Source organism: Aaosphaeria arxii (genome assembly GCF_010015735.1).
Source record: "Aaosphaeria arxii CBS 175.79 unplaced genomic scaffold BU24scaffold_5, whole genome shotgun sequence".
Classification (NCBI taxonomy): domain Eukaryota; kingdom Fungi; phylum Ascomycota; class Dothideomycetes; order Pleosporales; genus Aaosphaeria; species Aaosphaeria arxii.
Window position 1 is genome coordinate 1,745,327 of NW_022983478.1, and position 12,163 is coordinate 1,757,489.

Below are 12,163 nucleotides of genomic sequence, written 5' to 3' on the forward strand. Positions count from 1 at the left end.
GGAACTAATAATGCTTCCATATTGGGACTAGGGTGGGTTATTTGGGAGTTTATCACAGTGCACAGTGGACTGTGGCATTGAGTGGGTGACTGGATGAGTGGGCAGCGCGCCCAACAACGCAATCCTACTCGAGCACGACTCGCTGGCGACTAGGATTCTCGAGTGCCTGATGCAGTCACACATCCCCGTACATTTTCACACTTGGAATACGTCCCCGTCTAAATGTTGTATGTAGACCTGATCATCATTAACACCCACTATCTATGGAGTATCTACTCCGTGGATACCATCATCATCAAGCGTCATCATCATCACGGCACGTAGTAATCTGTTTTCTTTTCTCACCCTCCCCACCCACCATTTACTCATTCACGCTACTGTAGCATGATCATCTCCACAGCATATTTAGATATGTCCAATCTGTCGGGAGTCGGGATGGAAGCACGAGAAAGAAGAATACGAGCGACGGGACGTGTGCTGTGTTGTGCTGATGTTAGTATGTACTGTTTCTGCGCCGGCATAGTCTACCGTACATTCCTCAATCATGCATCCCACTACTCATTATTCATAAAGCAAATAGTTAATATGGCCCCTGGTAGATGTCACCCGAAATGTGGAGTGGGATGATAGTCCGAGGAAAGATATGTTGCCCGGCTTATGTTGCCGTTTGGGACGCAGTCGAGGACAGTGTGAGAAGTCGTTGCCACTGTAGCCTGCCAACACCAATAATGGACGTTTCTATCTAGTCGACCACTGAGTCTAGGTCTTACATTGTCTTTCTCATGCCGCCAAGTCTGCTGCAATAGTAATGTTGACGTTCATCAAAGGCGCCCGCTCTAGCTGTTATCATCTTGACTGCAGCGTTACGGCTAGAATGGCATCTTCTCCTCAAGTGAGGTAGTTGCCGGAGACAATCCTCGAAAGAATGTTTCCAAGGCTCTTTTAGAATCCACCAACATCAACCGCTTGCGTGCCTAGCTTTCTATGTCTTCCGGCGGAAGTCCTCGGATATAGCGCGCTAAAACTCCGTCAATGAACGTGCGATCCATTAACTATTGACAGAACAAATATGTGAGAGATATCTAACGTCGACTATTTTAACGAACGAAAAGGGAGGCCAGATTTGGGTCCCAGATTGGCATGCAACCTCGGCCTTCCAAAGGCACAAGGGCATCTAGTTTGAGTAGTAGGCGGAATGAAATATCGTGCACCAGAATTATTATATCGATGCAGGCCTTTTAGCGTCTTAGGGGTTATCGATCAAGTCGCAAGCCCACCTCTGTGATACCGGATGCATGCCGGCGCGGTGGCCACGGAGACGATAAGATGCGATGTGTGAGCAATACGGAATCGGCGCTTCCTTGATCCCAAAACAAGGTGCCATCATGGGACTGCAGTAACAACTAATGAAAGCAATTAGTTATCACGGGATGCCAAAGTCCGTGTAGTTTTGTTGTACGCATCACATCCTCTACCTCAGAATAGCGCCTGTGAACTTCCAGAAAAAGTCACATGTGGACTAGGATTGGAAATGGTCCGTGCGTGGTGATCAAGATTTTGATATCTGATCATACTCCCATACGCGTGATGAATATACCTAGAAACTCCACAATATGACGGAGGCAACTCCCATGACAATCGGGCCGCAAGATACTTTTTTACACGGTACAAGTGGAGCAATAATATGTAACTGCAGACGGAATCGAGACGCCGAGGCGAAAGTGAATTTTTCGACCTGCCTGGGGTGCTACGATTCCCTTGCGTTCGCGCTTTGTAATGCAAAGACGAAAGGGCGCACGCTTAGTGCAAGCCGGTCTCCTCAGCCGAAGCTAACGAGATGTTGCTGTAGGCGTTAAACTTTCTCTTCTCCAGGCATTTCTGATTTTCGCGATTCGCCAAGGGCCGACCGACGCCAGCACACGCAAGGTCGTACGTCGTTTGCAATTACCGGTCCAGTAGGTAGGTCATTCAACGATGGAAGAGGACTGCGCACGTAAGGCCGGTCGACAAGGGACAAACAGAATGGTCACAGCGATGCACATCCTCCAGGGGCGCCGCCATGGTTCAAAGGGCTTACCGCTACAGTAATGGGGAAAGGAGCAGCGGCACACGCCCACGCAGGCAGGACACCGGAAACAACGGTCAGCGGGTGGTGGTGCAGGAAGTGGTTGATGGATGAGTGCAGGTAGAGATATTGGGAGAGATGGCCCTGTTGATGTGTGTTTCGCCAGGCCAAGGGGCGCTGAATAGGCGGTCCTGCGGTGCAGGTTGCCTCAACTTGGAACCACACGACAATCTGGCCTCCCCTAGGTGTGGCTCCAAGGGCCGGGGCAGGCAGGCCGATGATAGGGTGGAACGGTGTGTGACCGAGGGATGCGAGCGGCGGAGACAAGTTTTATTGGGGACCTCGCTCGCACAACGAACAAGTTGCAAAGAAGCAAAAGAGGACTGTCCACTCCGTACCTACGATCAGCGTTGCCTTGCCTTGCCCACCCCTCTTCAGCCCGCCCGCAGCATTTTTGCGTCGGACAGGGTTCGTTTTGGGCCCGGATTTTAGATGAGCGCCGGGCTTGTCAGGATGATAATGGTAAGACAATTGCCCAGGGCCTGCTGCTGGAGCCATGGCGGCGCATCGTCCCTATCGATTTTTCTCAAACGACTGGTGGCCGCACCGCAGATTTGCGGTCGCTGGTCTTTAGAATTGAAGAGCACGACGGCACGGTACGGTACGGTACGTGGACACAATGCGCAATAATAAAAATAATCATGACCTTGACCTTGACCATGGCGGCGACCATAACCATAATAGCCAAACGCGGAATAAGCGGAATGAGAAAGGGAGGTGTCATTCCGGAGGGTTTACAGGCGACGAAAAAGTATTATCGATGCAACAACAAGGCGAATGACTGTCGCGCTGTGGTTCAAAGGTGCACAGGAGTGAATGCATCATCGTTGCTGTGGTTCGCTGGCATCAGCTCTGACGGTTTGTGTCTTGTGCACATATCCCTATGCCTAAAACCAGCGCCTAACAGCTGCTGAGACTCTGCCAGGATACAGTGATTTGATACTGCGTCCGGTAAAAATAATGAATGGGCGGGTCTACTGTGTAAGTAAAATCCAGTTGCAACCCCAGACAGCCAGCTCTCGGTGTACACTGCACAGGCGAAGGCCGATGCTGTGGGATTACCTAGGTGCGCAGCATTCGTACCGTCGTAAAAGACGTCCAGGTTTGGTCGTATGGAGAAGTACCCATCAACGTAAGTGCTCCGCCTTGGCCGTGCAGCAAGGCCGGTGGTGGTATAGCATCTATTTTCGCGCCGAGTAAATTGGTTGCCGGATGATGGAAACAAGAGGATGGATGATGGGTCCCTAGGGGAAGTTGATTCTTCATGTGGTGCAATTACTCTAGACTAGTGAATGGTGGGTCGGCCACCAAGAGTTGATAGTGTTTGTTGTCACTGTCACTGAACGGAGTACGGAAGGTACGGATACAGTAACACAGTAGTATCGATGATTGCAAGAGCAATATCCACACCGTATCTACGGAGTGTGGATTCGAATACCAAGAAACAATCATGATGATAATGAGAGCAAGGGAAGGGAAGGGAAGGGTAGGAAGAGAGGAAGGAGACACTGTGGGGCGATGGCTGATTGGATCAAGCCCGGCCAATCAAAGGTGACGGTGATGCTGCGCAACGAAGCGAGACCACAGGGGGCAAAGCGTGAGAGACTGCGAAAAGCCTCGTTAAGGGATTCGTCAAATTCCCACAGGCGGGCGACCCGATCTGCGAGGGTCTCTCTCGTACTTTGCAATTCTAGACGACGCGGCGCCGCAACGAGGCGACGGCAAGGCAAGCCAGGGCAGGGCTGGCTGGATAAGGGAGATGGAGAAAGAGACCGCAACAAGGACGATGACACGAGAGGACACGACACTACGTGGCCACAGGCTCCATCTGCCTACCTACGAGAGCGGCTTGCGGTTCGAGGCTTCGGGCAATCATCGCATACTATACTACTCTTGAGTAGGAGCGTCATCGTCATCCTTCTCATTATCATGGAGCTGGGGCCTTGACTTGAAGCTTGCGTTTGCCATTAATATTATTGCGGGTCAGATTGGCGGTCGCCGACATTATTGAGGCGTGAATTATAATCAGGAAAATCGCAGATGATGATGGTAGGACGAGGGGGTGCTAACCGCTGACGGAGTGGTGTATACTTTGGGACGGGCCAGCGAGTGGGATGTAGTGATTATGGGTGTGGAGGTGGGCATGTGGAAAGTGAGGTGGAAATCAATGGGTGTAATAGGGATGGGATCTTGTGTGGGACGCATACTCCGTATGTGTGGATGGATGGATGGATGGATGTCGATGAGGGGAGGGATGAATGTGCTTGTGCGTGCGTGCGTTTGTGTGTGTGTGTATCGCATAGCCAGTTGGTGAGAACTTAGAGTCAGAAGACCGACACCGGGGCTGATTTACAGTGTTGGGTGTTGGATGCTGGGTGTATACTTGAATTGGATTGGATTGGATTGGTCTGGCTGGGGAAGGGTTAATTATTGATGACCGTGAACTTGTCATCGTTTGCGGTATTAGGTGTCATATAGGGAGTAGAGGAGTGCTAGGAATAACCCGTAGACGACAAGTCGTGATCTGTAACCCGTGGCCCAATTGGCAGTGCTGAGTTCAACCCCGACCCTCTGCCTAATATGGTAATGGTGTGTAATCCTCCTGAGGTCAGAGTGGAGGTATCGTGAACATGATGGCTATTGTCATTATTCCTGGTATTGTTACTCCGTACACGGGGACAAGGTATGGCAGACAAGCAAGCAGTGGATCAAGCACTGTTACCAAAATATATCACGATTGGGTAACGTCCATATTGTGACATCCAGCGCGCAGGCATACTGCAACTTACTGTATAGGAGTACCATGTACGCATAAGGTACACAACCTGCGTATGGACTCTCTCTACTGTGTAGGTACGCTTTGGAACTGGGCAATAATGAGATGGACAGGACGGCGCTAGGGGCCAAATTGGCTTAGATGATCTTGTAACAGTCGCCGCAGATAGAGAAGAGGGACGAGAAGCAGAGCTGCAGGAAGTCTTACAAGTAGCCTGGAGTCTTGCAAGGGCAGAACAGGGCGGGACAGGATAGGAACAGGGCCAAGGAAATGAATTGAATCTCCATATCTCACTCTCCTACTCCGTACACATGGTATCCAGATATTCAATTGTCTTGATTGGTTTCCGCGCAATCACCGGTCAATCTGAAAGTTCTTTATGCACATATATTCTACATGGCACTATTACGGAGATACCAAGCTGCAACTGGTAAATGCAACTCTCAAAGATCCACGGGCAAGCGCACCATTACGTCGTTGGGAGTTTGCCATCAAACCGTCAACACCACCGATGCACTAAATTATACCCAGCCCGTACCGATCAATCTATTACCACCTTAGGTCATTCCACATCGCCAACCCTATCCACGAAGAAGCGGCAGCACTTGGACCAGGCAACGTAGGCAGGCAGGGCGGGCGGGCAAGGCAGCGCAGCGAAGCGCAGCACAGCACTGCACTGCACGTAACGCACGGCACTGCACCGCAAATGACAAAGCGCAAGCCTAAGCCCATCCCCCACCCGGCGGCGGGCGACGGCGGCGGCGGATGAAGGGGGAAGAAACAATCAAATAATAATGATCATGAAAAAATGGGAATGAAGGATACGAAAGATGAGGAATGATGCATGCCGCTGGCCGCGGTTTTCGTTCTGCGACGACGCTTGTCCTGTACGCTCGCTTTGCCGTGCAGGATGGAGTGGGAGGTTGACCGTGCGCGGTCATGGTCATGGTCATTGCTGGTCATTTACTGCTATTGCTGGTTGGTCACTGGTGGGTGTCCTCTTTTTTTCCTTTAGCCCTTTGGGCTGGGGCTGGTCTTTGTGTGCGTGAGAGAGACAGAATGAGTGCCTGGTAGTGTGTCAGTGTGTCAGTGTGAGTGTGAGTGTGTGTGTTGAGGGGGTTCCATCCCCCTTCACCGTCCCTTGTCCCCGCCCCGCTTTGCTTTGTCTCCCCATGACAACGCAAAGTCCCCATTCGCTGAGTGGAACAGAGACGGACTGGATTCGGAATGGGTGGGCTTGCTTGGACTGCTGTTTGCTCGCACGAAGTTTGATGGATTGATGATACACCAGACCAGCACCAGCACCAGCACCAGCATCAATACCGACGCCGATTCCCACGCCAATAACGACAATCCCACGGGCAATCACTCATTATTACCTTAGTTGCCAACGGACGGACTCAGGTATTGACTGCCTGACCGCAAGCACGCATGGATGATGGATTGGACCAATCCGATGTTACTTACGTTACGATTGTCTTTGATAGCTACTTGTAATGGGTGAGTCCACAGAACTAGGCTTTGTCTTCCCGTACCCGTACAATAATGTGCTAGACTGGGCTGTACCGTGCCGTGCTGTGCTGTACGGAGTACATACCTACAGTGTGGATTCAATCCTTGGGCATTCCGGAACGGGAACGACCAGTCTCTCGTTTCAATCATTCTTCCTGGCCCCCTTTCGGTGGTCTCCGTAACTATCGTATTGTATCGTACGGAACCTTCCAGGTGCTGTGTGTCATTGAATAACGTTAGTCATTTACTTACGGAGGGAACAGTCATTTACGACAATGATCGTACTGCCCGGAATATCCAACTGCCAACCACAACTACGAGTATAACTATAACCATTCTAGTAGGCAGAGGATGGCAGTGTTGGCTACGCAGCCCCCTCCCTAGAGTAATTCAAAGCCCTAATTCTGTACAATGAGATTGAATGCCGTAGGTCTAGTCCTTATCAAGTAGACACCTATCCCAATGCGAGTTTAGCTCAGAGTCTGGAACCTGCTAAAACCGTGTAATTGAAGCTACCTACGCAATCACCGACGACTCACTGACTTGCTCTCTTCCAACTCATTGTTCTTTGACTCCATTCCCCTCTCTCTCTTTCATCACCATCACTATCAATAATTATTATTGTTTAACTAAATTAGACTACTAATCAGTGACTATTCTGAGAAATCTTTCACACTACTCACTCACCATTTGGCCATCCAGTTAATCAAACAATCAGTCATTCAAGTCACTTCACGCACGCACGCACGCACGCACAGACAACCCACTCACCTCTTACGCATGCCACATAGACTTACCTAGGTGGATGATTTGTATGCGACACAACACAAAGGCCACACGGCCACACGAGTCTTGGTCTATGCCGCGAACAGAACAGAACCATCCCTGTCATCTCCCGGTCGCCGCTGTTCCCCCTTCCTGCACGACGACTCTTTGCTTGCCTTGCCCTGTTTGCACTTGGATCTTGTTACGAGTGTTATTATTATTGCTGGCTGATGCTACTCCCAGTCCCAGTCCCTCCACTGCCACTGCCACTAAGCTATCACCGGTAATACTGGCTAGGTATCTACTGCTTTCGCACTTGCGTCTTGCCCTGTGCACCGCATCCCCCTCCTCCCATCCCGGCCAGCTATCGCAGTCGCCGTACGCCGTCCGTCGTCGCAGTGTTGCAGTGGCAGTAACAATCCAAGTCGCAGTTCCAACCAAGTCAGTGCCAGAGCCAGAGCCAGAGCCAGTGCAGGCGCAGACGCGGGCGCAGGCGCGGTTCGCTGTCGGTCCAATAATCAACCCGGACAGCCCCTGTACATACGTATACTCCGAACCATGTATACACAGTGCACACAATAGTTAGGTACCTACTGAGTACGCCGTAGATACGGAGGTAGAGTTAGTGGACATTGAATGATGCTGATTGCTGATGACCGGTGCTGGTGCTGGTGCTGGTTTCTACGAGTAGCTTTAGGTAGTTCTGGTTCTGAATCTGGCCCTTGTGCTTGCGTATGATCATGCTGCCAGTGCCACTACTTGTGCTGTTATTGTATTAGGTACTCCGTGGACAGTAACTATACGGAGTACTGGTACTGCTGATGCCGATGCTGATCAAGTTCAAGGTTGATTGGGACATGCCGCATGCCTTTTTTGTGGTTGTGATTTGGCATGGCATGGCATGGCATAGCATTAGGTAGGTAACATAGCATGGGGCGGGCATGGGTATGGGCATGAGCATGGCTTTGACTTCCCACTGTAGGTGTGCGGTGGTGTACCTAACGCAGGCAACCTTTAGTTGAAGCTGTCTGGTCTGTTCATCACTAGGTCACTAGGTAGCTATTCCCTCGCTTATTGGGTTCTTCATGTCAGAAGCTCGTTGCTGCTTCTACTTCTGGATCAGCCTTCTTTTGGGGCTTTTCGTTGTCGTCGTCGTCGTTGCCGTTCCCATCATCCCCGTCCCCTCATTCCTTACCCTAACTAACTAATACCTAACCTACCTAACCTGGTCCCAGTCCTAGGTAGTGCCCCCTTAGGCTGATACCCTATTGTACCCTACCCACTCACACTCACACTCACACTCACACTTACACTCATACAATACTAACACTCACACTCTCACACATACGCACACACCCCTCACACCCCCCTAGTCCGCCATTACCACCCTTCCCACCCATACCCATCCACCCCCCAAGGGCCCAAACCATCGCCTATCCACACTATTTTGTATTCACCATCCATCCATCCCTGTCACGCCTGGAACCTTTCCGAAAGCTCATCCTCTGTTTCCCTCTGCCTCCTCCTTCTCCTCCTCCGCCGCCGCCGCCGCCTCCTTCACTCGTCATGGATGGTTGGTTGGTCGGCCGGTTGGCTGGTTGACCTGACTGACTGGCTGGCTACTTGGTTGGTTGGTTGGTTGGTTCGATGGATCATGGATGGATCGATGGATAGACATACTTCTGGGTATAGTCAGTCATTCACTCACGACTCCGTTGTGAATTGTGTTTTATTGTATCTATTCCCAACCCGCCCCAAACCCTTCACCCTTTCATCCATCCACGCCTACCTACCTCAAAATATCTTCGACCCGCTGTCACCATCCTTTCACTCTCTCCCTTTCACCCTCAATCAATCAATCGACCAACCGACCGACCAACCATCCACCAAAGTCAATCACATACTCCTACGACTACTACCACTCTCCCTCTTCTCCTTCATACTCCACTATCATTACCATTATCACCGCGACTACATATACCAGGTTTAGCCTAGCATCTCCGTAACCTCTCTCACGCCTTGTCCCGGTCTTGCTAGATATACGCCTCTCATAATCGTCATCCTTCGCTCCTTCCTCTTCTACTACTTCAGTAGAAGCGTACCTCCTCCCTCGATCGAACATCAAAAGTCCTCCTCACCAACAGAAGCCTCTCCTCTCCTCTTCACCTTTCTACTCTTCCATTGGACCTGCTCTCCGGAACTAGGGTTGCATTGTTCACTGGGTCGTGGATACAGACGATTTCACAAACAGCATACCATCAACAATTACCTACGCCTTCCCTTGCTTGACGTCGCCCAAGCAGCAACCCTTTCCCCGGGACCACCACTCAAGGCCCATGCTGGCAATGTGCAAAGCATAGAAAACGCAAACAAACCTTAATCTGCTTCCATCATAAGACTCGTCGGTCTATTGCTCTTGCTCATGCTCGTACGCAGGCATTGAGGCTATTTCCACCTTCTATAAATCACTTCAATCCCACTTCGGCAGCTACGCTCCATAGCTCTTTCCTCCAGTACTCACTCTCCCCGGAGTAATCGACCAGCCGCCCATATGCTCGAATTACAACTCCCAAACCCGATGCCTCATGCCTTCCCCAGGGAGCGTCCCTACGACCTCTATACTCCCTCACATCCCATCTCGAAATTCGATCCCCAACGCCAGATGCAATTACCGATCCCAAGAATAACATCAGGCAACGAGCTCGATGCTCTACGATCTGCCCCTCTACCGCCACTCACACCGCCCACTGATGTACCTGGTTCGGCTGTAAGGTTGGTATCACTTCCACCCAGTGGGGGTGCTGGTCAGCATTATGGCTTTCAATTGCCCGCCATCGGTAACTCCAGGGTCGCCTCGACGCAGGGGAGCCCTTCCTCTCGGTCGATGCAGAATCGGACGGTCAAGGAGACTCAAGATATGGGTACCCAGCAGCGAAAGAGGTGGTCCATTGCGCCAAATCTAAGGGTGCCCGACTCAATCAACACACCGCAGGAAGGTCTTCCACAATTAGCGGCAGAGGTGAGTTCTAAATGCTCCCCTAGAATGTTTAAATTTTTAAATGCTAACAGAAGGTAGATTACATGTCTTTTCTGGTTCGAAAACTCCTCCACCCTCAAATCCGTTGTAGAAAACAGCTCCCCTCGACTCTCTGTCCAAGCCCTCGTTCCAGATGCCATCCCTACGACGGGTTTCAAGAAATGGGTAGCCACCATCCTCACCACCACGCAAGTTGCTTCGAACGTCATTCTCTTGGCACTGCTCTTCATCTATAGGTTGAAGCAGACGAATCCAACTGTTAAGGGCAAGCCTGGTAGTGAATACCGTCTCCTCACGGTGGCTCTGATGTTGGGCAATAAGTTCCTGGATGACAACACGTACACAAACAAGACATGGGCCGAGGTTTCCGGAATTTCCGTTCAGGAGGTCCACATCATGGAGGTGGAATTCCTCAGTAATATGCGATACAGCTTGTTCACCTCGAAGAAAGAGTGGGAAGATTGGCACAAGTTGCTTGGAAAGTTCGGAACCTTCTACGATCGTGCCTCCAAGGTGCCAGCCTCTGGTGCCGTCAGCCCCGTCGGCCCCCCTACGCCCACTCTCCAGGTCCCGAATGCCTTCGTACCTTCCCCGCCGCCCCATCAGCTCTCACCCCCAACAACCACTTCGTTCTCACCCTGCCGCTCGCAATTCTCGAACACGCCGCTCCTCCAACCTCAAGCGACTTCCAGTGCGGTCTCCCCGATCGGGCCTCTGCCGGAATTGGGTCCACTGATTCAACGAAAGCGCAGTGCCGACCACAGTGTCGAGCCACCTGCGAAGCGACTCGCCCATGGCCTTACCCCTGGACCCTACAGCCAGGCTCCTTTGATTCCCACCCTCCAGACGCCGTTGAACAAGACGTTCGAGCCTCAACCCTCAATGAACCGCTTGCCACCTCTGCCCAGCCTAGCTATTCCACCACCGCAGCACAACCCTCCTCCTGCAGTAAACAGCTGGCAAGAGCTCCCGCTCCCAGTTCCTGGAAGTCGATCCATGAACATGGTGTATGCACCTGCCGCCCTCTGGCCCCAACCCGCCGTGGCCACGCCGACGTCTGCAGCAGCTCCTCCCTTCCCAAATACCACTCCTACGCACGAGCGATCTCGCCAGGTCAGCCCTTACCCACCATCTGCGGGATCCTCTCCTATCAGTGCGACATTCTCTACTGGCCAACGACAGCTCTCTCCTTCGTATTTCCTTAGCCAACGGCAGTCGCCCTATCGCCCGGTCCGCGGAGTACACACCCTCCTCGTCCCACCACCGACGACGTCTATGCACAATCCTGCTCGTAACATTGGCTACGACCAGATGCAATACCAACCTCTGGGCCGGCCCATGACTGAGCGACGAGTCGGTCCTTTGCCATACATGGAAGCCGGTGCTTGGAATGAGCCACATCATTACAACCAATTGCCCATCCCGCAGCAGATGGCCCCTCCTCGCTGATCATTCATACCTTTTCTGTACATATATTGCACGACCGGCGGACATTGATGTCCGGCATTCTGTTTTCTGTTTTCAACTTTCCTGTCTTTATTTGGTGCGTTCAAGCGTGCATTGCATTGGGTGGGTTTTTTTTATGAGCACGCTGCTCCGGAACATCAAGCAGCATACTGTGTGCATCAATCATCAGCATACTTGGAGTTTGTAATTTTACTTGCTGGACGGCCCTGTGGGGCTCCCACAAATGTTTCCAGCCATCTCCTCACTGGGAGGAAGGAATGTCTATGAGAACCATTTAGTGATTGGTGGCCTTGCCAAATTCACTGTGTGATTTGGTAGAGGACAAAGGACTTTTGCAGCATGTATGATGTTCACATGATGCTCAGCATCCGAGGGGGAAACATGGGACAGCAAAAGGGGGGTGGAAAGATTTTTCGGAATGCCAGTGTAATTTCACTACCACCAAGGTTCCAAATGAACGAGAAATAAAAGAAAACGTTAC

The 12,163-nt window shown here is 51.5% G+C and overlaps 4 protein-coding genes across 4 annotated transcripts; all 4 read left to right on the top strand.

Moving 5' to 3' along the window:
• Nucleotides 1–3,341: 3,341 nt before the first annotated feature.
• Nucleotides 3,342–4,181, top strand: BU24DRAFT_221024 (uncharacterized protein). Its single transcript, XM_033522051.1, has one exon. The coding sequence runs from the start codon at nt 3,644–3,646 to the stop codon at nt 4,070–4,072; it is 429 nt and encodes a 142-aa protein (XP_033383102.1). The 5' UTR covers nt 3,342–3,643; the 3' UTR covers nt 4,073–4,181.
• A 2,675-nt stretch (nt 4,182–6,856) lies between these two features.
• On the top strand, nt 6,857–7,859 carry BU24DRAFT_221079 (uncharacterized protein). Its single transcript, XM_033522053.1, has one exon. It carries the CDS (start codon nt 7,219–7,221, stop codon nt 7,762–7,764), a length of 546 nt encoding a protein of 181 aa, XP_033383103.1. The 5' UTR covers nt 6,857–7,218; the 3' UTR covers nt 7,765–7,859.
• A 796-nt stretch (nt 7,860–8,655) lies between these two features.
• Nucleotides 8,656–9,449, top strand: BU24DRAFT_221100 (uncharacterized protein). The gene has a single exon (XM_033522054.1). The coding sequence runs from the start codon at nt 8,749–8,751 to the stop codon at nt 9,166–9,168; it is 420 nt and encodes a 139-aa protein (XP_033383104.1). The 5' UTR covers nt 8,656–8,748; the 3' UTR covers nt 9,169–9,449.
• BU24DRAFT_221109 (uncharacterized protein) lies at nt 9,450–11,854 on the top strand. The gene is made up of 2 exons (XM_033522055.1): nt 9,450–10,197; nt 10,255–11,854. The coding sequence occupies exons 1-2, from the start codon at nt 9,730–9,732 to the stop codon at nt 11,662–11,664; spliced, it is 1,878 nt and encodes a 625-aa protein (XP_033383105.1). The 5' UTR covers nt 9,450–9,729; the 3' UTR covers nt 11,665–11,854.
• Nucleotides 11,855–12,163: the final 309 nt, after the last annotated feature.

Bases quoted from the DNA above. Each gene is read 5' to 3' on its own strand.
- BU24DRAFT_221109 (XM_033522055.1), top strand. From the start codon at position 9,730: ATGCTCGAATTACAACTCCCAAACCCGATGCCTCATGCCTTCCCCAGG. The intron at 10,198-10,254 runs GTGAGTTCTAAA...AACAGAAGGTAG, and splicing joins TTCCACAATTAGCGGCAGAG to ATTACATGTCTTTTCTGGTT.
- BU24DRAFT_221100 (XM_033522054.1), top strand. From the start codon at position 8,749: ATGGTTGGTTGGTCGGCCGGTTGGCTGGTTGACCTGACTGACTGGCTG.
- BU24DRAFT_221079 (XM_033522053.1), top strand. From the start codon at position 7,219: ATGATTTGTATGCGACACAACACAAAGGCCACACGGCCACACGAGTCT.
- BU24DRAFT_221024 (XM_033522051.1), top strand. From the start codon at position 3,644: ATGGCTGATTGGATCAAGCCCGGCCAATCAAAGGTGACGGTGATGCTG.